This window comes from Microchirus variegatus (assembly GCF_963457635.1).
Source record: "Microchirus variegatus genome assembly, chromosome: 16".
In the NCBI taxonomy this organism is placed as follows: Eukaryota; Metazoa; Chordata; class Actinopteri; order Pleuronectiformes; family Soleidae; genus Microchirus; species Microchirus variegatus.
In genome coordinates, this window is record NC_139817.1 from 3,360,157 (window position 1) to 3,387,817 (window position 27,661).

At 39.6% G+C, this 27,661-nt stretch overlaps 2 protein-coding genes across 9 annotated transcripts in view; both read left to right on the forward strand.

The window, feature by feature from the left end:
• Positions 1-3,023: 3,023 nt before the first annotated feature.
• arl5a (ADP-ribosylation factor-like 5A) lies at positions 3,024-10,262 on the forward strand. Its single transcript, XM_083902772.1, has 6 exons — positions 3,024-3,342; positions 7,244-7,304; positions 7,593-7,740; positions 7,835-7,918; positions 8,814-8,965; positions 9,623-10,262. The coding sequence occupies exons 1-6, from the start codon at positions 3,297-3,299 to the stop codon at positions 9,669-9,671; spliced, it is 540 nt and encodes a 179-aa protein (XP_083758898.1). The 5' UTR covers positions 3,024-3,296; the 3' UTR covers positions 9,672-10,262.
• Positions 10,263-14,159: 3,897 nt separating this feature from the next.
• The window catches only part of neb (nebulin), a 67,704-nt gene continuing 54,202 nt past the window's right edge, over positions 14,160-27,661 (forward strand). For 7 of the 8 annotated variants that reach the window (XM_083902638.1, XM_083902636.1, XM_083902640.1 and 4 more), the window contains exons 1-26: positions 14,160-14,235; positions 15,128-15,232; positions 18,141-18,197; positions 18,964-19,071; positions 19,205-19,312; positions 19,517-19,621; positions 20,048-20,152; positions 20,253-20,357; positions 20,487-20,591; positions 21,482-21,586; positions 21,680-21,787; positions 23,175-23,291; positions 23,382-23,483; positions 23,573-23,680; positions 23,764-23,868; positions 23,972-24,070; positions 25,127-25,231; positions 25,316-25,423; positions 25,517-25,630; positions 25,785-25,982; positions 26,070-26,177; positions 26,275-26,373; positions 26,461-26,565; positions 26,673-26,780; positions 26,866-27,177; positions 27,425-27,631. In XM_083902638.1, coding sequence (XP_083758764.1) covers positions 15,149-15,232; positions 18,141-18,197; positions 18,964-19,071; positions 19,205-19,312; positions 19,517-19,621; positions 20,048-20,152; positions 20,253-20,357; positions 20,487-20,591; positions 21,482-21,586; positions 21,680-21,787; positions 23,175-23,291; positions 23,382-23,483; positions 23,573-23,680; positions 23,764-23,868; positions 23,972-24,070; positions 25,127-25,231; positions 25,316-25,423; positions 25,517-25,630; positions 25,785-25,982; positions 26,070-26,177; positions 26,275-26,373; positions 26,461-26,565; positions 26,673-26,780; positions 26,866-27,177; positions 27,425-27,631 — 2,985 coding nt within the window. In that variant the 5' untranslated portion in view covers positions 14,160-14,235; positions 15,128-15,148. Of the gene's footprint in view, positions 14,236-14,839; positions 14,935-15,127; positions 15,233-18,140; positions 18,198-18,963; positions 19,072-19,204; positions 19,313-19,516; positions 19,622-20,047; positions 20,153-20,252; positions 20,358-20,486; positions 20,592-21,481; positions 21,587-21,679; positions 21,788-23,174; positions 23,292-23,381; positions 23,484-23,572; positions 23,681-23,763; positions 23,869-23,971; positions 24,071-25,126; positions 25,232-25,315; positions 25,424-25,516; positions 25,631-25,784; positions 25,983-26,069; positions 26,178-26,274; positions 26,374-26,460; positions 26,566-26,672; positions 26,781-26,865; positions 27,178-27,424; positions 27,632-27,661 lie in introns of all 8 variants that reach the window. The other variant, XM_083902637.1, reaches the window with a different exon arrangement.

Below are 27,661 nucleotides of genomic sequence, written 5' to 3' on the forward strand. Positions count from 1 at the left end.
TGTAGAACCTCATTCTTCCCTTCGGGCCTCGGCTCCTGCCAAAAAAACGGACATTTGAACTCTGAAAAAGACTCTGTGGACGTGAACAAAGGGGACGGTGAATGTAGCACACAAAGAGTAAGGAGAAGACTTTGTGGTTTGTGAGGTAGTGTAGGCTCTTCTGAACCTCAGCTGTCACTGTAGCATGCAGGTAGGGCTCACTCCGGTCCTAGAATCCAGTGCCAGGTGTCGGGAGAACTCTCCAGCCTGACTGCACGCACCCAGAAGCCGGAAAATAGAAGCAGAATTTAAAGCCACTGTCCCCCTTTGGTGTGCGTGTTATTATTATTATTATTATTATTATTATTATTATTATTATTATTATTATTAACATCGTGGAAATGCAGAGTTTTACAGATTTGACATTGGACGCCGTCTTGGTGTCCTCTGCAGGAACTCCCCCCCACCCCCCCACCACCCCGTGTGCATTCACCTGCATCCTTTCTTTGTCTTTTTTCCGTATAAAAACACAAACATTTCAAAGCTCCAAACCTCAGGAACAAGACGTAACCGAGGTGTGCGACGTTGACAGATGTAGCGTTTATGTCAGGGACAGAGGGTTCTGTTTAAAAGATGTCAATATTATGAAAGAAAAACTACTAAAGTGATAGTTCAGGGTTGTTGTTTTTTTTAGTGCTGGGCGCGCTAACGCGATGGCGGCGTTAAACGGCGTCAACGTTAACGGGCGACGCGTTTCCATGACGACCGACTAGAAAAAGGCGTGCATGACGTCATGTCTTTTCGTTTAATAAACAGACTCAGGCTCGGGTTCGACTGTAGGCTAACGCTAACGCCGCTAAAGGAGTTAACGCAGCTAAAGGAGCTAACTGGTAAACGGTGCCTGGACTCTGGTGTCGCGGCATGTAAACATGACGTCACGCGCGTCATTTTCTGGTCAGTCGTCATGGAAACGCGTCATTGGCTAATGTGCGCTAATGTGCGTTAGCCTAGTGTCCAGCACTTGTTTTTTTTTTGCATTGTGGTTGTATGAGGTACTGAGAGATATATCGTGACTCGATGGCAGCCCCGATAAAGCAAAACCCTTCCCTGAAAGTTCACCTCAAAGTCTTTTCTAAGGCTACAAACTAAGATACTTATAAACTTATAGACTTATAAACACATACTTAGTGTGATTAGTAGCTTCAGTCTATACCAAAAACCACGTCCACTTGTGTCTACAATATCTTTAAAGTTTGTTAAGACAGCTAATTCTTACTGGGAATTGAAATCCGTTCACCGCTAGCTCTCTTGCACCAAATCCCATATAGAAAATCAGCGTTTTTAGCTCATTGGCGCACAGTAGCTGCTGGTCTACCTCTGCCACATTTGATACAATTGTGTCACCGAGGTAAATCTGAATTAAGTTTATCAAACACCGAATGTCACTCAACAACACGTTATGTGTTATGTGTTATATTCTAACATAGGCAGCAGTGGATGGACAGCTCCTGTGTGCAGTGAAGACAAAAACGCTTGTTTTCTCTATGGGGTTTGGTGTGTGGCGAGTGAGCGGTTTACTTCACTTTTTCTGCCTGGAAAAGACGGTTCTAATTTTCGATTTTATGAGGTGAACGAACCCTGAACTGGCCCTTTAATATCAGGAGCTCAGGAGACTCGTCAAACATTCGTCATGAGCCATGAATCTCTTTGGACCAGTGGAACTAGGATTTTATCGAATGACTTACTGTAAACTGAGGGCTTCCATTTGTAACATTTCTCCATGATTACTTTGTTATTTATTTACGATTTTTTTTGACATAGAATCAGTGATAAACTATATAAAAAAAAGCACTTGTTTTTAAATCAGACAAACGAACCGACATGTTCTTGTGTCTTGTCATTTAATATTTGCTCTAATATGACATTTATTTATTTGTAAAGATAACACTGACGTGGAGATGAAGTCGCGCTCTTCTCCGCCACATACTACAGTAGCTTTTATTGTCGTCAAAGAGAACGAGGCGTTGATCGATTTAGACGTCTGTGTGCATTTTAAAAACAAATAAACTGCCCTGATGCTGTTGTATTGATATTTGATATTTGAAAAACACACACTCTCACTTATTATTTGTTCATCTGGGTAAGAAAATAATGAAAAAGTACAACACTAGACAAATGAGTTAAATAATGAGTTATGTAATGATATAGACGGGTTAAATAAGGATAAATCACATTTATGCGAAACTTACCATGTACAATAAGATGTTCTGTACTGCTTCAAATTTCATTAAAAAAATCTTAGCAGAAAACTGATTTTTTAAACTTAATTCTTCAAAATTAATCTTTTTTTCACATCTTTATTCTAAAGATACATATAACATGTCATGTAAAACTTCAATCTTAGAGGGAAACAGTCTTTTTCCATGTACTTTTTGTCAAAAATAATATCAACAACCCATATTAAACTTCAATATTAGAAGAAAACATCCTTTTTCCATGTACTTTTTTTGTCAGAAATAATATCAACATCCCATATAAAACAATATTAGAGGAAAACAGCCTTTGTCATCTACTTTTCATCAAAAATAATATAAACATCCCACATAAAACTTCATGTCATGTAAAATTTCAATACGAGAGGAAAACAGTCTTCTTCCATGTACTTTTTGTCAAAAATAATATAAACATCCCATATAAAACTTCAATATTAGAGGAAAACAGCTTTTTTCCATGTACTTTTTATCGAAAATAATATCAACATCCCATTTTAAAAGTCAATTTTAGAGGAAAACAGCCTTTTTCCATTTAAATTTTGTCAAAATAAATACACGTTTTCATATAAATCTTACATTTCAGAGGAAAACAAATATCTGTATTGTTTTAAAAAGGTATTATTATTTCTTGTAATAAAGTAAATAAAGCACTGTTACCGTAAAGCAGTCCAGTGTCGCAGCACACGCTGTTGTTGCTGCGCGGCGTTACTGCGCATGCGCGCTACCTTTTGACAGCTAACGAGCCCGAGCGCGCTCCACTTCACCGCTGACGCTAATCAGCGAAAGTTCACTCGCTTCGCGTTTCGCTTTTCTTTTCATTCTTAAAAACCGTGACACCGAACGGAAGCGTCACGTCCACGCACACACGCGCCCGTATGGAGGAGACACGGTACACGTTAATTCACGCGACAATGCTCGTTTGTGTAGTTAGCGAGCCAGCTAGCTAGGCAAAAGTTGCTAGCATCAACGCTAGCCAGCTAGCTACGAGAGAAGCGGACCGTCGCGAGCTGGCATCGGAACCACGCGCCGCCGTCGCCGTCAGCCATGGGAATATTATTCACCAAACTATGGAGGCTTTTTAATCACCAAGGTAAGGAGGAGGAGGCGGAATAGTGTCGTGTCATTGTGTGTTAAAAATGACGGGGAGAAATGGTGTGGAAGGTGGTGGTTCAGTGGTGGGAGGAGGAGACGGAGGAGGCCCGCTGTGATACAACACGGGTCCGCTTCGGTTCGCGTTAGCCTCGGCTAACATGACGCTCTGTGAACCGAAGGTGTGTCACTGTCACTTTACTCTTCATGTGTGTGTGTGTTACGACAATCAGTCATCACACTTTAATTCTATTGTACTCACATTTAATATATAATAATGTCATGTTTTTCAGATTAGGACCTCAATATATTACTGATAATTGACCTGTTGAGTAGAGATTATTAGACGATAAAACCGTGACCGGGAAATTGCAATTACGATATTCGTCTTCTTCGGGTCTGAATTTACCAGATTTTTCTCATTCGGGTCTGAATTTATCAGATTGTTTCCTTTTTTTTTGGTCTGAATTTACGAAAATTCGTCTTTTTTGGGTCTGAATTTAACAGATTTTTCTTTTTTCGGGTGTGAATTTCTGATATTTTTTTCTTTTTCGGGTCTGAATGTACAAAATTCGTCTTTTTCGGGTCTGAATTTAACAGATTTTTTTCTTTTTCAGATTTAAATTGACCTGATTTTTTGTGTTTTGAGAATTTTTGGAGAAAATAACCACATATGAATGTGTTATGAAACTAATGGTTAGTTGCAGCCTCAGTTACTATCAGGCTTTTAGCTAGGATTTAGCTACGATAATTTCTTATTCTTTTCAGTAATGACCTGCTGGCTAAAAGCCTAGTTACTATGTTATTATGACCTGTTTTATTTCCGTATAATTGTTTTAAACTATCCTCAGTTGAGTAGAGATTATTAGACGATAAAACCGTGACCGGGAAATTGCGATTCACGATATGTTGTTCTGTTTTCTGAATGAATTATTCAGATTTTTTTTCCTCTGAATCTGACTCGAATAATTGCAATTTTAAATATTATTGCAGTTATTATTATTTTAATTATTGCGATTAATAAAATTCATATGTGATAATTTGATATGTGACTTTATTTTAATATGATCAGCTTCCCGTAAACATACACAAATCTGGAGATATGTCTCGATTTGTTTGAATTACTAGAAAAGCTAGAATTTATAATTACTGATTGCGAGAGACTTTTAACATGATGTGTGATAATTTTGTATCATCTCTACTGTTGTGTATTTTAGTTATTATATGGTCTTAAAATATCAGTTTTGGTATTATTTCCCAGATTAATTGAGTAATTTGGTCCATGAAACCTCAAAATGATATCTTGTTGTTTTATGGATCAAAGAAACTGGAAAATATTCCCTTTTAAGAAACATTCAAAGCCTTTAAGCGATTATAAAATTAACTGACAATCATTCACTGTTTATTAAGTGCTTCACTGTTGCAGCCCTAGTTCAGATTAACGTCAGATTATCAGTGTTGTGTTTCCAGTGTTTTCAGTGTTGAGTCCAGGTCAGATGAAACCGAGTGGCTCCTCCCCCTCCTCCTCCGTGTTTTGTGATCTTGAATCAGTAAACAGGTGGTTTCCAAACATCTGTAACTTGAGCTCGTGCTGTTTCTGCTGCTGTTTCTGCTGCTGCGTCTGGTCCAGCGTTGGCTCGACCGCAGTGATCACAGGAGATCTCTGCACAAACAGAACACAGGAGCAGAAATATCAGCCACATCAGCAAATCGCCCCGGGGATGACGTGAGGATGAATCACTCGACTTTGTACTCGCAGTATTTATTATCCTCCAATGTGTAAGAAAGGAGCAGGTGAAGTGACTACTTCACTGTGTGCAGTTTGACGCCACGTCACATGAGGACATGAGGACAGTCAGCTGACGACACTCAGTCCCTGCAGAGACCAAACTAAACGGCACGTTAAAAAGACAATAGTTTATTTATCTGTTGTTCTATCGACATAAAAGCTAACATTACACACCCTCATAAGTTTGACTTTAGTAAGTGTTTTCCTCAGTTTACTTTCAAAACTGTAGAAGTGTATTGAATTCACTTGAAAAAAAACAGTTTTTCTGAGTTCATTAAATAATTCTTATTTTTGGTCTGAATTTACGAGATTTTTTATTTTTCAGGTCTGAATATTTAACGAGATTTTTTATTTTTCAGGTCTGAATTTTTTATGAGATTTTTTATTTTTCAGGTCTGAATATTTTACGAGATTTTTTATTTTTCAGGTCTGAATTTTTTATGAGATTTTTTTTATTTTTCTGGTCTGAATTTTGTACAATAATTTTTTATTTTCGGATCTGAATTTATTTTTACAATTTTTTTTTTCCTGTCTGAATTTACCAGAGTTTTTATTTTTCTGGTCTGATTTTTGTACGATAATTTTTTTTTTCAGGGCTGAATTTTTTTTTACAATTTTTTTTTTTTTTTTCGGGGCTGAATTTACCAGATTTTTCTTTTCGGGTCTAAATTTACCAGATTTTTTCTTTTTCGGATGTGAATTTACAAAATTCAGATTTGTTTCTTTTTCAGATATGAATTTATCAGATTTTTTGGGTTTGGAGAATTTTGGAGAAAATGACCACATATGAATGTGTTATGAAATTAATGGTTAATTGCAGCCTCAGTTACTGTCAGGCTTTTTGCTAGGATCATTTCTTATTATTTTCAGTAACGCCCTGCTGTTACTATGTTATTATAACCTGTTTTATTTAGGTATAATTGTTTTAAACTATCCTCAGCACGTCTTTGTCCCTGTATTCTTTTTTCTTGGCGTCGCTGGTCGTAAAAGAAGGAAAATAATTGTTATTTGCGTCCTGACGTTAGATTTGAACCGTTATTATGATCCTCAAACTTCTGCGCGACAGTTAAAGTCGGTGACACGTGTGAGGTTGAACGCGAAACTGTGGAGTTTATACAAAACACCGCGGCCCACATTTTGGTCTTGTGAACTTGTGTTTGTTGCCACTTTCACTTCCTCAGCTGCAGCGAGGCGTTGGTAACAGCTGGAGTCTGAAGTGCGTGTGGTAATTCACTTACCTCACGTGACACAAATAACAGGTTTTCTACACTCGCTGAAATTCTACTCGTAACCCTGCAACTACAATGGCGTTGAAAACTGACGCTCCTTTGTGGCATTAGAATATTAAAGAGAACTTGATGCTCAAACTGGAAGAACTACTCCGGTATTATATGTTAATGTGAGTCTGTGTCAAAGGTGTTGGCTTTTCTTTTTGATCGTTTTTATGATGCAGAATTTTTTTCCAAAAAACCAAACGTGATGCTGATGCTGATGAGAAAGTGGAATGTGGTTTTGATCTTCCTCATAGTAGGTGTGAGTCTTTCAGGTTCACATGGTTCAGGCTCTATTTATTGTACAAGGAAACGATCTTTGTTCCTCGTCGCGTTTGAAAAACATTCCAGTGAACATGGCGTCGCTTCAGGAAATGGACTCATGATACGATCCATGAAATGTCAAAAAAGTGCAGTTCATTTCTGAATGATACTCTTGTGTTTTTTTATTTTTAAAGCCCTCACAGGTTTCTGTTCCACCGCACCCTCACTCGTATAACTCCTAACTATTATAAGATTATTGTTTAGGAAAAGTAACTTCATCACATCCTTGTGCCGACTGCAGGATTTCACAGCTTTATTTTGTCAATAAAGCGAAACTGAACGGTCTTAACTGAAGCCTCTCTGTGTTTCTACAGCTGCTGTATAAATAAAAAGAAACACACACACCCACTATCTTTTAACTCATGTGTGAAAGAAGCACAGTGTTATAACCACGTGTTTGAACGCTTACTGGAACAGCTTTTCACTGGTGTTGCTGCTCTTTCATAGTCTTTGAAACAGATTTCATTTAAGGACATTAAATAATAATAAGTTTTTTTTTGTCTGTTTTTGCCTTTCAGAGCACAAAGTTATTGTTGTGGGCCTGGACAACGCCGGCAAGACCACAATACTGTACCAGTTGTAAGTAAATAATTTTGTCTATGCAGTGCTGTACGATGGTCTAATATTCACATTTAAGAAGCTGAAACGATCAATTTAGTCATCTATGAATCGAGTACTTGTTTCAGCCCTATTTGCAATTAATTACGGTCCTGACAGAATTAGCTGTGACATCATGTGGATGGAGGCAAAATGTCGTACTATAAGAACTTTGTCATTATAATACAACTTAATTCTTGTAATATTCAGACCCTTCTTCTTATAATTTGACTTCTTAAAACCATATTTTCCCTTTTCCTTTTGCTCCAGTTCTATGAACGAGGTGGTTCACACGTCTCCGACCATCGGGAGCAACGTGGAGGAGATCGTGGTCAACAACACTCACTTCCTCATGTGGGACATCGGCGGACAGGAGTCGCTTAGGTCTTCGTGGAACACGTACTACACAAATACAGAGGTAATGACCACACTGAGTGTAGTACGTCCTCTGTCGGACATTTTGTTTGTTTGTTTCTGATTACGTTTTATTGTGCGCCTTCTTTTCCGCGCAGTTTGTCATCGTGGTGGTCGACAGCACAGACCGAGAAAGGATCTCTGTGACAAAAGAAGAACTCTACAGGATGTTGGCACACGAAGTGAGCACCACTTACTGACAAAATATCTATGAATGATTTATTTTTATTATTATTGTTATTATTATTATTATTTAAACTAGGCCTACGCAGGACACTGTCCACTGTCGCTCTCTCTCTGTCGTTGACGTGAGATTCCGTTCTTAATATTATTATAATACGCCACCCTAATCTTTACAAACTGGCTGCCAATGACCGCGACAACAAACCACAGGTAGAAGCAGCAGGAAAATGTCACTCACACTTTTTATTTTGTTCTCCCAGCACAGCTTAAATTGCTCCGTGAAAACAAAACTAATCTGGATCACAGTGTTTACACGGAGTAAACTCATCGCAACAGGTGTGGTCAGTGAGGTTAAAATAAGCTTCGTGTCACTGTGACCTGTAAACCTGGTGATGACGTGAAAATAAAGGAAGAAATGTCTGTCGGTCGGTGTTAAATGCTTGTTTATGCTTAAATATTTGGTCATAAACTGGTAAAATCAGAGGTTTTGGCTCAAAACCTTTTAAAATATTTAATCTACACCTTTTATTACCTGTAATTGCTTGCTTTATTCCTTTAAATGATGGATATTTATGTGTTAGAATTTATTGCATAAATTTGAGGAGAATGTGTATATGTATATATCTATGTATATGTGTGTGTATATATATATATATATACACACACACACGCATATACATATATATATATTATATAAGATATAATCCAGATATATTCTTGATATATAGCCCAGCCCTCGTTTTATGTTGATTGAGAAGAAGAATCCACGTCACACCAGATTTAGTTATTCATCTGTTGAGCTGCTGCTGCTGCGATGTTTGAAAGAGCCACCTACTGGCCTGACGTAGGTACTACAGTGTTTAAAGAGTAGTGTTTTTTTTTTTCGCCCTCCAGGATTTGAAAAAGGCCGGACTGTTGATCTTCGCCAACAAACAAGATGTGAAAGGCTGCATGTCTGTGGCTGAGATTTCACAGAGCCTGCAGCTCACGTCCATCAAGGACCACCAGTGGCACATCCAGGCCTGCTGCGCCCTCACAGGGGAGGGGTGAGTACTGCACCCTACAGTACACCCTACAGCTCACATTCAGGGGGGGGACACTTATTGTTATTCAATGTGACGTGATTCTTTGATTTCAAACAAGAAAGAATCGTGTTTTTGTAAAACAACGTTGGGCACAGTCACAGTTAATGATGATTAACGTTAATTTGAGGCCTAATATTGAAAGGAAACACTCTTGATGGACATTTTTGGACATTAACGACGAATGAATCAAGAAAAGAATTGACATATTAATGAATTATGAAAGTTTCAGTCCTAATTTGGATGTTTTTTATGTGGTATTATGATTCTATATCATCAGTTTGTATGTGATAACTTTATTAACACCGTTTAAAAATGAACATACAGAGTTTTAGTCTTAATTCCCATCTCTCTCTCCTCCTCGACGACACTCCTGCCACCATCTTGTTTTTTTACCGCACACTACACACTCCATAACTATGAAAGTAATTGTCAGTTTCAGCCCTAATTTGTATGTGTTTTTATGTATTATTATGATTCTATATCATCAGTTTGTATGGGATAACTTTATTATCACTGTTAAATATGAACATAGAGAGTTTTAGTCTAAATTCCCGTCTCTCTCTCTCCTCATTGACGACGCTCCTGCCGCCATCTTGTTTTTTCTTTTTTGACATCCAGGTTGTGCCAGGGTCTGGAGTGGATGATGTCACGGCTGCGCGTGAGATGATGACCTTTGACCTCGGTCAGGAGTGCGCTCCCCCCCTTCACTCTCTCTGTCTTTGCCTCCAATCGTGAGCTTGAATAGAGGACGGTGGAGAGGAGGGGAAAGCGGGGTGAGGTCGTGGACGGACAGACGGACGGACAAACGGATGGACAGATGTCCCCCTCTGTGAAGTGGACACGCGGGGGTCAAGCGGCCCAAAACGTTCCCGTTCTCCTGTGATAATTTATTTTACCGCCTTCTTCCGAAGGAAACGACGGAAAAATGAGACAATGGGAAAAAAATTGACTTCAAATTATTTAAAATTGAAAAAACTTGTGCACGGTTTATTATTATTATTATTATTATATTATTATTTTTTCTTTTCAGAAAAAAACAAACAAACACAAGAGGTCAGCGACGCTATAGCGTCCGACGTGGAACTGACGCTCCTGCAGCTCAGCGTGGCCTTTCAGTATTTGCCGGACTGACTGTGGCGATTCTCATCGCCCTCCTCTGTCTAACTCTAACTCTGCTGCTGTGTGTACAGTCCAGTATTCTCTTTTAATGTGGTGCCTGCAGCAGAATGACGAAGACGACGATGAAGATGAAGAAGATGAAGACACATAAGAGAGGGTGAAATCACAAACAGCGCCCTCTTTCAGTCTTTCAGTCTCTGTGAAAATAATGGGTGAAATAAAGTGTTTTTATCTGTTTGAGGGGATTTGCTTGGTGTCTTTCACGTCACTTTTGAGTCGTGTGTGTGTGTATGTGTGTCGATTGTGTTGTAACCCGAGTTGTTCTTTCCCTCTTAGACCTATAGGGGGCAGGATTTGTCACGTGAAGTTTGCAGGGACAGAGTGATGAAGGGCAGCTGCAGGAGTAAAAAAAGGAAGGAGAGAAAGAGTCAAGAAGAAGAATAAGAGCAGGTACAGAATGTGAACACAAGTTCTTAAATGTGGATTTTCTCCGGTTTCTTTGCTCCGTGTAACAAATAAATCATTAAAACAGTATTTTTTTTATTTATAGTAAAACAAGACATTTGAAAGCATCACTTTTTGAGGTTTGGGAGACACTGTTTAACGAGGGTTTAGAGCTGCAACAAACCATTATTTTCCTTTTTCTATTATTTTCTTTATGAATCGTTTGGTCCATGAAATGTCAAGAAATTCTCGAATGTCTCGTTTTGACCACAAACTAAAATGATTCAGTTTTAATGATTTATTTGTTATTATGGAGCAAAGAAACAAAGAAAATATTCACATTTAAGAAGCTAAAACAATCAGAAATCTTGTTTAATCGATTATTAAAATAGTCGATGATTAATTTAATGATCGATCGTTTCAGCGTTAGATACTCTCCTTTTTTAGGAATTATTACGTAAAAACATGATGTCGAGGCTGTAACGGTTAAAGGCTCCGGCCCTTTTTGAGATTTTTGTGTTAAAAGGGGACTTTCTATTTGCTGATAATTACAAAGTTTAATTTCAGGTGCGAAGAAATAGCAAAATTCAAAAGAAAATAATTTCTAATTTCCATTAGTCGCCAGTGATTTTATTGTTTCACTATTGAATTCTGATGATTTAAAACGTAATTTACAAAAAAAAACCTCTATCTGCTTGTGATGGAATGAGAAGAATCAGGAAAAATCTCATGTAAGTGGATTTTTTTGTATTTATTCCATTTTCTGCCACTTAACGCTGATTCTGCATTGACGCTTTAAAATAGGTACATTAATGATGCGTATGGCTATTTTTCTGTCGTAAAACAAACAAATTAACAAAAATCAAACTATTTAAACCCTTTGGTCTTAATTTATGTTAAAACAGTGACTCTGTGATGTATAAAACATGGCGTTTTTGTCCTGTAACTCCCCAGTATGGTCTTGAAAAGTCATTGTGTGTTTCATCCGTTTCTTTTTAGCGTCATTACCTCATTATTAGAATCTTGACAGTTGGCAGCTTTGCTTGTTGTTGTGGTTTGTGTTTCCAGCAGCTGTTGTGTTGTGTTGTGTTGTTGGTCATCATCGCTCATTTTTTCCAGTGACTAAGCATCACACGGTCTGTAGCCGCAGCTTTATTTTGACTCTTTATATCATTACAGTCTGTGCCACCAAATGTCAACAGAAGATCATTTAATATAAATGGAACTTTTCGAGGTAAAATTGTCCAAAAATCCAAACATTTCAGTCACGTTAAAAGCTTAAAGTGTATTTTGTCTCGATTTAATTTGACATTTTCACAGCAAAAAAAAGCATCTGACTTAATTGCTCACTTCTCGCCAACATTAAGTCATAAAAAGAAACAGACGCTCACTATAAACAACCATATAAATGTGACTTTTCTCGGTAAAATTGTCTAAAAATCCAACATTTCAGAAGAAAGTATAGGTTTGGCTAATCCTGCGTCCTAAATAAATGTTAAAAGTGTTGTATTTTATCTTGCTTTTAGGTGAAGAGAATAATTTTGACCTGAAAACAAGCTAAGCTAATGCTAACGGTGGCTTAGCAAATGGAATATCTGTTCTTTATTATTTTCAACCTTCGCTCATGAATTAAAAACAAAAACTTTGTAACGTGACAGTGGGTACTGTTCGCTAATGCTAATGCTAACAGCAGCTTTGCTAACTGAATTATCTTATTTTTGTTAAGCATGTGCAGTCAGTAGAGTCTCAGCTGCAGAGCTACCACGAGTTGCCACTTACGTCTGAGTTACGATGGCGGATTGAACGAAACTTAATAGAACACGGTATTTTGAATTTGAGTGTAGTAACTGTTTTTGGCCACATTCTTACATATGGCGCCTTTAATTTGACATTTTCGGCACTGGGAGAGCATCTCACTTAATTGCTCACTTAAGGTGGAAATTTGTCCTCGTCTCGCTAACATGAAATCCTAAAAACAAACAGACGCTGACTAACACAAACTGGGTTAAATGACGTTTAAAAACGGCTCTTTAGTGCAGTTGTGGGTTATTATTCTGAACAACAGCAATGTAAAGCCATTAAAAGTCTAACGTGTAGTAAATGTGTTTATGACGCCTGTTAAAAGTCTCAGTTTCAGCGTTGATGTTGCCAATGACGACCGGGCTGTAAGAGGACGTCTTACACACAGTCGGACGACGGCGACCTCTTTCCAGAGGGTGAGAGGGAAACACTCAGCTGCTGCCATCCGTCTCAGTGATTCCCCCGGTGTCAGAGTCAAGAAGAGGTACAGAAGCTTACATTTTCACACAGGGAATGCTGTATTTTACATATAGAAATATAGATTAATGCACTTTATTGACCTTATAACTGGGGAGTTATTGCATTACAGCAGCAGGAGACTGTAGAATGTGAAATATAAGACATTAAAGTCACAAAAGGTTTAATATGGGTAATGAACTACAAAAATTTGTGATAGAAAACTTTTATTTATATGTATTCAGTTTATGTTTACATCCAGATTTTAACTCAAACAATTCCCCTTAGATTTCGGTAGTATTTTCATGCACTCAAATCACTAATATAGCAGATGTAGCAGTTAGCCTTCAGCTAGCATCATAACTCAAAAAGGTGTTTAGTTTGTCCTTTCGGGCTTCTGTAAATGAACTAATGATAAACAACAATTCATACAATCCTCAATTTCTGCCAAATGAAAATAATCTAGTACTAAATTTTACATACAGGTCCTTTAATAACCCCCATGTATAACAGGTAGAATTTTCTCCAGGCTATTTTATATAAATCACAAATCCATCACAGGAGCATGATCCACGCAGTAGGTGATATTTGGAACAATATAATACATGTCCTTTTTAAAGGTGCACTACGTGAAATTTGGGTAAAATGCTTTTTTCAATTGGCAGAAATTTAACTAAACATATGTTTAGCATTGATGCTACCCAGAGGCTACATAGGTTCTTTAATATATTTGAATGGGAAAAGTTGAGATGAGGAATATTCATCTGAAACCAAATAATTTAAGTCACTGTACCTTAATTAACATGTGATTTCCATTATATTTGGTGGTGTTGTCATTGATCTAAAGGGCATTTTTGTCTTCTGTTTGTGACTCCCACTCATTTCTGAGGGATGGGGGTGTGGGGGTGTGGGGGCAGGGTTCACTTTAACATGATGACCTCAATCGATCTGGCACTAGCCGCCCGTGTAGGCCTTCAGCTAACCTTCTCCTCACGGGCTTCGGTTCTTACTCATGGTCGGATCCACTTCCAAACAACCAGAGGCAGCATTTTGTCAACATCTCATCCAGTAGATACGCACTGACTCAGGGTGGGGACTGTTGTTTTCTCCAGACCCTCACCACCACCAACCCCCCCCCCAAAAACTCACCACCACCACCACCACCACTCGTGCCTTAAAGCCTTCCTCCCTCAAAACTGTACCGCTGATGCATTCGCCCCAACAGGTGCTCCTTTCTGTAAGGATCACTTCGGTATATTTAGACGTTGAAACCCGAGAGCGCCGGCCCGCGATTGGCCGAGCGGGCCACATGATAACCTGGGTACAAACCTCAGCTGTGTGCTGTTGCCCAGCGTTTCTCTGGAGGGAAGCTGGGGAGGCTATAGCGGCTTGGGAGACTTTAAAGATAACTGGTAAGCAAAGAGAAGGAAACGACAACAACCTTACACATATCTACATTTGCTGCATCTGCTTGGACGTCCCTTATCTCCATCCTCTGCTGCCATCTGCATCCTGGAGGGAGCTTAGCGGACATAAGGACTTTGAAGGCTCTGCTGCACAGTGATGGAGTAACCAAACCGTTCAAGATCTCACGGGGTTCTTCAAACCTTTTTGGATTTATCTGAAGACGCAGCAGCAGAAGCACAAATCTCAGCAGCTTCCTGCTCATTTCTGTCTCGACTAATCCACTCGTGTGTCGCGTTTTCTTGTTTAAAAACATATTTCATTCAAAGATGAGGTTAATCAAGGGCTAAAAAAAAAAAAAAAGTGGGGGCGCGGGTTTGGTGGGTGTTCGTCCTGCCGTCCTATATTTAACCTGCAGCCTCAGAAGGCATTGCATCTCCCATTTGCTAAACGCAGTCCACCAATCAGGCCGCGCCGGCATTAGCTTACATGTCAAATAGCTGGAGCGCTGTTTGGGCAGCTGTCGCCAGCCGTCAAACTTCTGTCTCTGAAAGGCCTCGCCTCAACCTGAACCGATTATTCATTCATTTATTTCTTCATTTATTTGTTTAGGATCTGGACATAGTGGGAGTATAAGTGTGAGCGCCCTAGTGGATGGCAAGGCAGGCCTTCTTACTGTCAGCAAATACCGCGGGAATCTTTTGCTGGTACGATTTGTTATTATTATTATTATTATTTTAGTCTAAAAACTGTTGGAAAACCCTCATCATAAACCGTCTTTCTGTTGTCCTTTAAGTCACTCTCTACTGACAACAGTGGTTCAACATTTCAGTCACTTTCCCTTTCTTTGTGCACATTTAAGTATAATTTACTGATTTTTCTTTTTTTCCCCCTCCGTAGAGCCTCTAACGCCGTCTCAAAATGACGGAAGTGGTGGAGGAATATGAGGAATATGTGGAATATGAGGAAGAGGAGGAAGAGGGGGAGGAGTATATAGAGGAGGAGGTAAGTGGACGTCGCCGTTTACTTAAATTACCTGACGTAATCTGCAAAAAATATGCTTAGAATTTGATTGGATTCAGCAGATTGAACCCATTTCCTGGTTCTGCAGGTCCAGATTATCACTCGTCATCTACGACTAGTCAAAAAATCCTACAGAAAACCATTCAAACTGAAGTTAAGCTATTATAATACATGAATAACAGTTTTAATTTGGATTTAATTTGCATTTTGCAGCATTTGAGCAAAGATTTTCAACCGTTGAACCAATTTGTAATCTCTTTTATAAGACGTCGTTAGAGTTGCACATAATCTAAGGCTGTGCCAGATTTATTTATTAGGAAAATTCCATCTTCCTAATAATAAGATTTCAGTGTTTTCTTGTTTCCATGCTGCGTTCAGGCTCCATGTTGTGTATTTGTGTTGTGTTTTTGTTGAATCTATCTCAGCGTCAGTGTCCAATGGAAGAGTGAAAACAGAAGGCTAACCTCTTAATCCCTTATTTCCTGGCGAAATGGGATTAAGCCTTGCCTCGTATTCCTTCGCAATATCGGTCGCTCGTATCTTATAGGGGAGTCTGAATGAGTTTGTTGTAACAACAATAACAATTACTCATGGAATCATTTCACTCCCGTATAACTCACGAGCTTTGCGATTTAGCATCTTTTTCAACCGTAAAGATGTAAATCGCCTGGGAGGCGGAGTCGGGACACACGGGAGTAGAATACACTCTGGTTTCACTAACACTTTCATCTACACTGTGGAGAAATATTGCTCTCTATTGAGCCAAAGAAAGTAAGATGGCTTCTTATCTGTTCTACAGAATGGGGAGAAACATACCGAGGCTCAGATTTGATAATGTACTGTGTATAAATCCTTTATTTTTAATTTAAAAGTCTGAATGAACTCTTCAGGTCACTGAGGGCTCCAGTGTAGAGTTCTCCGTCTGGCATTCAGACAAATTTAGAAGTGGACATCTAAGGCACATTGGCAGAGAGATGGAGTGGACGAAGAAGTCAGGAGAGCTGTAAATCACACTCTGAATATGTTCACGTCACAGTCGGTGCTGCGAATCTGCTTAGCAAATGACTTTAACCGCCTTTAAACCAACTTTACTCAGGGAAAAAATTAAAAAGGTATTTTTGTCGTATCACTATGGTTCTCTCCTGTCTGATAGATCCGGATAACGGAAGCCTACTTACGAACAAAATGTTGAATAAAACGATTGAGATGTTCTTTCTCTCAGCTCTGGTTGCTCATACAGTATGTTTAACCTGGTGTGACTGTAGAAGTTTCAAGGTGATACCAGTTGAATACAGGGAGGTTAATTTCAGGGAGGCTAAGTTAGACGAGCTATTCGCGGAGCAGCGGGTGTTCTATTTGTGGAAAAATTCCGTAGTGTGAGGTTTTTTGATAGGAAAGCATTAGTTCCCTCTTTAAGTATTAAAAAAAAGTATTTTCTGTCTGGATAGTGTGCTTCAGTGATAAAGTGGGTGAATTTGATTTTGTATGAGGTGCTAAAAGCATTAAAGCTAGTGTTAGCAAGTGAGGAAATGCTAGCAAACATAGGCTAGAGAAATTAGCCTTTTTGTCAAAGCGCCGCCCCTAAAACACTGGAAGATGTTGTCTGTAGTGAAAGTGAATTTTAGTCGCATTACACATTTCTTCGCAACTAGCTAACTAGCTTCTGGCTAGCATCGCTGCTTCAGCGGTTTTACTACCCGAGCTGTCTTTCAGAAGGAAATATTATTACTTATTATTGAATAAAATGATGTCATTGTGTTTTTATTTAGCGGTCGTTCCACAGTTGTCGTGAAACATTAGCGGTAACAGGAAGTAGTCGGAAAAAATCAGAACAAATACAGCTACAGATCGGGTAGTGACGCATACCCAAACCGCATATCAAAACTTCGCTCCTAAAACACTGAAAGTTGTTCTGATCTGTGGTGAAACTGTGAATTTTAGCTATTTTTTTCCTAGCTAAGGTCTGGCTAGCATCTCTGTGTAGGTGTCTACAGCTTGTTATGAAGATGGGTCGGGTTAGCTGAAAGAAAGACCTTTTTTGTCCTTTTGTTCAGGCAATTTACAGATCCAAATAAATAGTGTCATTTACATGTTCAAGATTGATGTTTTCTCCGTCAAAATGTGCAGAAATTGCGCTCTGGCTATTTTGTCCAGTTGGGCTGCTGTAGAAACATGGCGGCACATAATGGCGGCCTCCGTATAGTTTAGTTACTTTTGAAGTGAATTTCTACCATTAAATGTCACCTTTAAATGTCTTTTAAAAGCAGCAAACTCACAGACGGTTGAGAGAAAATGTGTTTAAACCTATTTTGCCTGGTTGGAAATCAGTTTTTGTCATTTGGATGAAGCTACCCGCTGTGGTTGAACAGGCAAAGGGGATTATGAAGCTGTGTAAGCAGCTGATGTATTGCTGTGTGCTCTAGCTACTGATAACCGCGGACAACAGGCGATGAAATGACACACAAAAATAGAGCTAGCGTCACGTTATTGTCCGGCGTTTATAGACTTCACAGATTTAGAGCGCTCGGGATCACATGTCGTGTCGGCGAGGATATTAATGCTTCACTTTTCCTCTGTGGAGTCCAGGCTTAATTAGACTGCAGTGACAATTACAGAACGTCCGACCCTGAGGAGTTCTACAGTTATTTAAGTGATTCTATTCCGAGTTGAGAGTGAATGAGAGTGTTTTACTGGACAGTTTGAGGGCATTTGGGCTTCTAATGTCTAATGTCTTTTTTTGGAAGTAGTGGAAAAGCACCAGAGCTTTGGAAAAATCAACCTCAATCCCATTTAAAAAACACTGTCATGTTTCTCCCATCATGTTCTGTGGCAGTTTTGAACTTCCAGAGTTTGTGTGTGTGTGTGTGTGTGTGTGTCCTATTATTTGTAGTATGTTGAGCAGAAAACAACCACGACTGGCACTGAGCACACGACTCAGTTCTTGCAGGTAAAGCACCTCCTCCCAACGGACAGCACCTGAAAAACAGTGCGGGATACCATCTCTGTTTCCTTATGACTGCATGACTTGAGTCAAAACTCTGCATGAACCTTCGTCTTTTTATGTTTTTCAATGGTTCAAAAGACAATTTTAGCCGCATTTCAATGTCACGACCGAGCAGAAAAATCAGCTTTTTTTGTGCTGTAGCTCTGCAAATGAGGAACTTTAGCGCCGCATGTTGCTCAGCCTAACGTTGCATGCAGCACAGAGCGCTCGTTGATACCGCAGGTGTAATTGTACGTATATTTTAGCTCTTCTCTCGCCGTTTGGCTTGGTTTTGTCTGCTCTTCAGTTTCCGTTCATCTTCATTGTCTCATGTAGAACACATTCTTGCTTTATTCATAGTCACTATTCACAGTCGCTGAAGGTAAGTCATTGAAGAAGTAAATAAACAGCAGAAAAACACTAGATTTTCCTGTTTTCTCCTCGTCTCGTCAACGTTGTCTCGTTATTTAATTGACAAAGTTACACTAATTGTTGAGTATCGTATGAAAAATAATGTTATTCAGCCAATTCTTCAGTTTTAGCCTTTTCCGATCAGTGATTGAAGTATTGAAGGTTGACAAACTAGCCTGAAGTGATCAGTTTTATGAATTTATCAAAGCGTGTCTTGGGCTGCTAAGAATGTACGTAGCATTTCTTACTTGCCAGTGTGTCTAATTTGGCCTTCATTGGTATTTATTGACTTATTTATTGTCTCTCTGTCCTGCTCCAGGGTGGCATGCCCGTCAGGAAGGTCAGGAAGAAGGTCAAGGTGGATACTTCCAAGTTCATGACTCCATACCTGGCCCACAGCCAGAAGATGATGGAGCAGTACAGCCACGTAAGAATCCTCAAAAAACACGGATATTGATCTCATTTGCTCTAGTTAAATGCTACTTTTGCTTCATAATTGATGAATTTGAAGTGGCGGCAGTGTTCGTAAGGACGACTGAATTGAATGACTTGCTCCACAGAACAAGTACCGGCATGCATACGACTTGTCCAAAGGCACTCCACCCGCCCTCACCACTGAGACTCCTGAGCTGATCCGCATCAGAAAGGCCCAGGAGCAGCTGAGCGAGGTACTGCTCAAGACAAATTTAAGTTTCATAGTGCTGTAAAATGTCTGGTTTGAATCATAAATGTGGGATCGTAACGCTCCAGTGAGTATTTGCATATTGAAAATGTCAAAATTTGGGTTTCGTAGCCTAAAGATTAATGCGTTTTATGTGGGCACAGGTCTTAGATGTAGTCGTAAAATAGGATTGTGCGCGTTTCATCCACAGGTTAAATATCGCATGGAGGGAAACAGGGCTCGGACTACAAGTCTGTACGATGGCGAGGCCAGAGAGATCGCCCACGTCAAGCACGTTTCTGAACTGATCAGCAAGGTGAGCGAACCCTGACCTCTTAATTCTAAAAGAAATGTGATGTAATATAAGACATTTAAAATAGAAATAAAATTTGTGCAGTACCTGATTTATAGTAACGTTTTTTTTACTTTCTGACATTTAAAGAAATTGGTATATGTCCTCAAACCTCAACACAAGACATATATATATAGTTGTAAACAGATCCTTATGATCATATAATCACTACCAAAATCATTTTGTACTGTATTTAGATTGAGTTTAACTTCATAATTTGCCCAAGTATAAAAGGGCCCAACACTGAACCTTGTGGAACACCACAGGAATGAACGTTATGTACCTGTGACTGTTTGGCATCGTTCATGTTACACTTCTCTTTCAGATTCAGTAATTTCTTCATATCAAACATCGTCAAACATCAGTGTTGTTGTCCCTCGTGTCCTCCAGGTCCTGTACAGACAGAAATGGGACGAGACTAAGGACAAGTACCTGCTGCCCCCCGATGCCCCCGAGCTCGTTCTGGCCGTGAAGAACGCTGCCAACTACAGCAAGGTAAGCGTTGACCGTAACTTTTCAAGCATACTGTACGTGATTTTACTATTTAACAAAACAAGACGTAACTGAGGACATTGCCACTTTACACCTTGTTCAGAAACTGTACAAGGAAGACTGGGAGCAGGAGAAGACCAGGTTCTGTCCCTACAGTGACAGTCCAGAGCTGCGTAGAGTGGCCAAAGCTCAGGAGGCTCTCAGTGACGTAAGTCAGCTTTAAACCATTTTATCACCAGCAAAAATGATTTGTTTTTGCTGACAATCTGTGCACTGAGGTCAAATATTGAGGACGTCGAGGAATTAAATTGAGCTACTTCTGTCGTCTTACCTGCAGATTCAGTACAAGAAGGGTCACCATGAGCGCAAGGCCAAGTACACGTCTCTGGCTGATCCTCCTGAGGTGGAGCTGGCCAGGAGAGTGGACCAGCAGCTCAGTGACGTAAGTGACCGCAACAACACATAACATCGTCATCATTATTATATCTATCATGATGTGATACAAGTCTTAGATTGGGTGTATCTGTGATGACTTTCCCTGGTTTTAAAGGTTTGTTTGCCATGATAATCATCAGCAATTTGTGAAATACACTATCTATATATTTGTTTTTACACGTTTGCCCATTAAAAAAGATGGTATGTCTTGAAGATGTATGCAGAGTCATACCAAAATTGTATAGAAACAAAATTGGGTGATCACCTACCCATCATACCTTCTTTTTTGCACTTTTGCCCATTAAAATTATGGAGATTTCTTGGAAATTTGGGTAGAATCTTCCCAAAATTGAATAGGAACATAATCGGGCGATCACCTACCAATCATACCTTTTTTTTACACTTTTGCGCATTAAAAGATGGATTTTTATTGGAAATTTGGGAAGACTCTTCCCACAATTGAATGGGAAGATACTTATAGAATAACCCAAGGTAATATTATAAAATGTGATGTGTTTTAGCTCCTCTCTGGGCCTAATTCTCTATTAACAGCCTTAAATTTCCCTCAGGATCAATAACCAAATTTTCAATCCATCAATACTGTGAGCACAATAAAGAGAAGAACATGGACTGTGGTGTTTCTCTGGATGGAGTTGTACTGGTCCCCACTGAACACTTCAAATTTGGATTGAATCCATTGTTTCTCACTATCTGTTGCGTTTAGGGTCTCGGTTAAATTCACCGGAGGGAAATAAATCACATTATTCTCAGAACAACAAACATTTTAGAGGCTTAGAACGGCATGGAAACAAGTCCACGAGAGACCAGCACTGACCAAACTGAGCTGGAATGAATTAAAGTGTCCTCTAATATGTGCTTTTGTTTGTCTCCTCACAGCTCAAGTACAAGGAGGATTACAATAAAAATGTGAAGGGTCAGTGGTGTGAGACGCCCTACTTTGACGTGGCCACGGCCAGAGTGGCGATGGACAATTTCAGCAATGTAAGAGCTCACTTTTAAAGAATAAACATGTGTTATTATCATTATTATTATTGTTAGCAGTTGTAATTGTGACTCTCTGTTTTGTCCGTGCAGAGGAAATACACGCAGCATCACGAGGACACGAAAGACCAAATTTATTTCATGCAGACGGAAACGCCGGTTTACCACACAAACAAGAAGGCTCGTATTGCTGCCAGTGAGGTGAGGCCACAATAATACACACACACACACACACACACACACACAAACATAAATCTTTTTATTATGTATATTGTTTATTAACTGTTTTTCTGAGTCTAAATAAACAGAAACGGGGAAAAAAAGAACAAAATAAACTCCGCCAAGAAAGAACCCTTGTAGATAAATAGATTACTTTAAGCTAACTGATAGATAACTTTAAGCTAACTGATAAATGATAGATAACGTTAAGCTAACTAATAGATAACTTAACACTAACAGATAGATAGATAACTTTACGCTAACTGATAGATAATTCTAAACAGAGATAGATAGATAAATTTAAGCTCACTGCTAAATGAAAGCTAACTTTAAGCTAATAGATAGATGGATAGATGGATAGATAGATAGATAGATAGATAGATAGATAGATAGATAGATAGATAGATAGATAGATAGATAGATAGATAGATAGATAGATAGATAGATAGATAGATAGATAGATAGATAGATAGATAGATAGATCGCTTCTTGCTAACATTCAGCCTGCTAGGTTGGTAGGTAGGTCAGTGTTTACATAGGTAGCTAGCTAGCTAGTTAGGTAGGTGGAAAGGTTGATGGGTAGATACATCGGTAGTTGGGTAAATGAAAGGTTGATAGGTAAATAGAAAAAATTAGTAGGTAGGTAGGAAAGTCTGTTGGTAGGTAGGTACATTGGTAGGTCATTCTGTAGGATTGGTATGTAGGTAGATAGATTTATGCATTGGCAGGTAGGTCGTTGGCTAGAAAAGTAGGTAGCTGAGTAGTAAGGTGTATAGGTATGTACGTTAGTAGGTAGATAAATAGAAAGGTTGAGTGCGTAGGTGTATATGTACATAGATGAATGACTTTATTAATCCGCAAAGACAAATTGTCAAAAGTTCTTTTTTCTGTGTTTTTCTTCTTCTCGTGGATACATCTTTTATTTATGTGTCTGGTGGCAGTTTTTAGTCGTCAGAGGACTTTTATAGACAGTGTGTCATGTGGGAGACGCGACAGAGAGTTGACCTGAGTCTCAGAGTTGTTGAGTGATTCAAACACAGCGCAGTCTGTGCCCACACACCTGTGCTGAATGATGGAGACGGCTACAATTAGATCTCTGTCTCTGACATCAAACCGTGTGCGTGTGTGGAGAGGCTTTTTTATATATCCACAGACCACCCACCACACATACACTGCAAAAACAAGCCGAATATTCTCAAATACACTTAAATGTTCTTGACTTTCAGGCTTTAATGTTGCTTAAAATGAGGAAAAACAGACCAGTAACTGGAAATAATTGGCCTGGATGTGCAAAAGCACAAATAATGTGAACATAAAACATGTATTATATTTTATACTCTTGCTTTTTTATCTTTATTTCTGTCTTCAGGTCCAATACAAGAAGGAATACGAGAAATCCAAAGCGCAGTGTGACTACAACACGCTGCCGGCCACTGAGAATCCCCTCCTCAGACAACTACGTTACGCTGGAACCATCCTCAGTGATGTAGGTGTCTGTATAGAAGCCTGCGTGATGTTATGTTACCTATTTGTGTTTTTCTCCCACTTCACCGCTTGTTTTTCCTGTCATTTACAGTCAGTGTATAAGAAAAACTATGAGAAATCCCGGGGTTCTAGTATCAACTACTGCGACACGCCCAAGTTTCAGATGGACTCCGTACTTAAAAAGTTCACTGACGTAAGACTCTCAAAATCAATTATAATTATAATCTATCCCTATGAAAAGAGGCATTTTTTAAATTATTTTATGTTTTTCCCTTTTTGCAGATGCGCTATAAAGATAAGTATAATAAAGAGGTGAAGGGCCACTACATTGGCAGCTATGAGGACGTCTACATGCTCCACTGTCACCAGGTCGAGCAGATGAAGAACGAGGTAAGAACCTGCTTTTATCTTATTTACACTCATAAAAACAGTTTTTCCAGTTTCACAATTGTTCCATATACTGTATGTTGCAGCACGAATATAAAGCCGACTATGAAGACATGAAAACCCGATGCTTCTTCCCTCAAACGCTTACGCCTGAATATGAAGCTACGAAGAAGCTTCAAGTCTGTAGCGATGTGAGTTTTCCCCGCTTCGTAAAACTTTCATAATTTTAACGCCACGTATGTATGTGGTAAACATTTTTTTCTTTTTTTTTTTTTTAAATGTTATGGTTTGCAGACAGTTTACCGACAACATCCGGACAAAGTGAAATTTACTCAAGTGGTGGATTCTCCAGTTCAGGTTCAAGCCGCCATCAACGCCCAGCAGCTGAGTGACGTACGTAACACACATTTTCCATTTATTTTTCATGTTTTTGTTGATTTCAACATCTCAAAAAAACACATTGTCGATGTCATTTCCACGACTTTGTTGGTTAAAAATCGTACAGTTTGTGGCGTTTGAACATATTTTCCTGCTACAATCATTAGCTCACGCACCAGATCAAATTCTCACAGACATGCAGATCATCCATGGAGTCCAGCTGTCTCTCTCTCTCTGTGGGCACCATGGAAACTGGAGAGCCGTCTCTCTGTTGTATAAATAGCAGCAAAGCATTCACTTTGGCCCAGAATAAACCCTCTGATCACAGAGGGGGGGTCGTGGAAGGAAGGGGACAAGTCAAAATGTGTCTCACAAACAGAGAGAGAGAGAGAGCGAGGCCAGCTGGTTCACTGCTGCCCTCTAGTGTCAGAAAACCACATCGCACCTTGCATGAACTTTAATCAGCTCATGAAATCTCTGAAACATGTTGAGAATCAATGTAACACACTTCTTAGGCTGATGTGTATATATATATTTAGGTGATAAATCCAACAGGAAGGCGGCCATTTTGGTCCAATTTTGGCGATTTCGCACTAAACTTAACTAATGCTCATTTTACTTAGCTTTACTGCGATCAGTTCAAATTTGGTGAGGCCAGTCTGGACACGATAAGGATTAAAAGTTACCAAATTCATCAATTAATGTCGCACCATGCAGCCACTAGGGGGCGTCAAATTTGGGCTAATTTGACATGACTTGCAAAAAGCTCTTATAACTCCACCTTCACTGTGATCAACTTCAAATTTGGTGAGATCAGTCTACATAAGATAAGGATTAAAAGTTACCAAATTAATCACTTAATGTCACACCATGCAGCCACTAGGGGGCATCAGATTTGGGGTAATAACTCATGACTCGCCAAAAACTGTTATAACTTCAAAGTACAAGGTCCAATCTGAACCTAACTTGCTATGATTGATAATAGTCACACCTCACTATACTAATTACCATTATCAAGCAATTATCCGAATATCACTTTGTAAATGTAAACTTAATTTGTTCTTTCCACAGTTGAACTACAAGGCAAAGTATGAGGAGTCAAAAGTCAAGTACAGTTTGCCCCCAGACTACCCCTTCTTCCTCCAGTCCAGAGCAAACGCGTTTAATCTCAGTGATGTAAGTACATGTTCACACTCATCACTCACAGTTTTTTTTTTTAAAGAAATCATCCTGAATATCAATGTTTTCTTCTTCTTGCAGAACTGTTATAAATACAATTGGGAGAAAGACAAAGCGAAAAAGTTTGAGGTTAAGGGCGACGCCATCTCGATCCTCGCTGCTCGCGCTCACACCAACATCGCTAGTGATGTAAGTGTGCGATTGTGTGAAAAATGTGTTTCAGGTATGAAATTTAAGCTAGTTATGGATAACAATTTGTTCTTTCTTTCTATTTTTGTACAGGTTAAATATAAAAAGGAGCACGAGAAGAACAAGGGGAAGATGGTGGGAGCCCTGAGCATCAACGACGACCCAAAGATCTTACACTCTGTTCACGTGGCCAAAATCCAGAGTGATGTAAGTCATCAGCTTCGATTAAATTATTTGATTTACTGGAAATAAGACTTTTGTGATTTACTGGAAAAATGGCCCGTTTCAGGCCAGCCAAAGGCCCAGTATCGACGTAAGTATCGGTCTTACGTCTAACTAACGTAAAACCCTCTTCCCACAGCGCGAATATAAGAAGGATTATGAAAAGGTGAAGACCAAGTACCATACACCACTGGATATGGTCTCCGTCACCTTGGCTAAGAAATCCCAGGCCATCGCCAGCATGGCCGGATACAGGAAGATCAGCCCCAACTTCTTCCTCCCCCACGACAGCGTCCTGCTGGAACTGGCCAAGAAAGCCAACATCATCCAGAGCGACGTGAGTCATCCACACATACATACTGGACCTTACTCACTAAAATAGAAATAAATGAGACATTATTCATGCACTTTTCTCCCATCGCAGAATGATTACAAGGCCGACTACAATGCCTACACCAAAGGTACCTCATGGGTCCCCTTCGGTTCCTTGGAGGTGGAGAAGGTGAAGAAAGCAGGAGATATTCTGAGTGAGGTATGAACCCATCCTCTTTTCTATCTACCTTCCTTCTAACCTACTTTACTACCTACCTACCTATAATGTGTTCATTAATTGCCATTTTTTCTGACAGAGAAAATACAGACAACGTCCAGACAAGATCCCCTTCACATCGATTGACGATCACCCCGTCATGCTGCAGTCCAAAGTCAACCAGCTGCAGAGGAGTGACGTGAGTCTGACACTGTCCACACACTCTACTCTGATCTCAGAACAACACATGTGACTTGTGCTTCTGTTCCCCTCTGTCATGAAACAGCTGTTCTATAAGAGCGGTCTGGAGGAGATTCATCAGAAATACTCTCTGCCTCCTGACACTCCTGAGCTCCTTCAGGCCAAATGCAACTCCTACAACATCAGCAAGGTGCTGCACGTGAACGCTCGCCTCGTCACGTTTATGTCACAAATGAATTCAATCTTTGGAATGTGTCGTAAGTCGGTGTTTATGTTTGTCTTTTGTTCTCATTTCAGAACATCTACAAGCAAGCCTGGGAGGAAGTTATCGCCAAAGGATACGACATGAAGCCCGACGCTATTTCTGTCCTGCACGCCAAGCATGGCAGACATATTGCCAGCAATGTGCGTAAAAAATCCTACATTTAGCCAAAACAAACATAATGTCTTCCATGTTGCTTGAACTCTCTCTCGTATCTTCTGCTTTTAGATCCAATACAAAAAGGCCTACGAGAAGGCCAGGGGCCACCACGTTGGCTTCCGCAGCCTCCAGGACGACCCTCTGCTGGTTCACTACATGCACGTGGCCAAGATGCAGAGTGAGAAGAACTACAAGAAGGACTACCACAAGTCCAAGCTGAAGTACCACACCCCGGTGGACATGGTGAGTCTGGCTCACGCCAAACACGCCTCATCGGTGCAGACCTTCTCTGGATACAAGCAGCACCACCACAAATACTTCCTCCTGCCTGACGCCGTTGGTCTGCAACTGGCTCGCAACATGAACTACAACGCCAGTGATGTGAGTCTCTTATTTTTATTATTCTAAAATACACTGTGTAAAAAATACTCACACTCGCAACCTTAAGGACAAAAATGTACCCATTTGAATCCCATTATAAACTCAATTTTTTCCATCCCCAACATGAAAACAATGTGTTTTTTGTACTTTTTACCATCATATTTGTTAAACCAGCAGTTTTAGGGCGGGTACATTTGTTATTGTTATTTTTATTTTATTTATTTTTTCCTCTCCTGTTCTTTTTCAGTACAACTATAAGCTGGATTATGAGACCGCATGCAAGGGAATTGGCTGGGTTCCCATCGGTTCGCTGGACGTGGAAAAGGCCAAAAAAGCAGGTGCCGCTCTGAATGAGACAAAGTACCGTCAGCACCCGAGCACCCTGAAATTCACCAGTCCCGTTGACTCCATGAGCATGGAGCTGGCCAAGACCAATTCCAAGATCATGGACATGGTGAGTTAAATGAAACCTCAATAAATACAT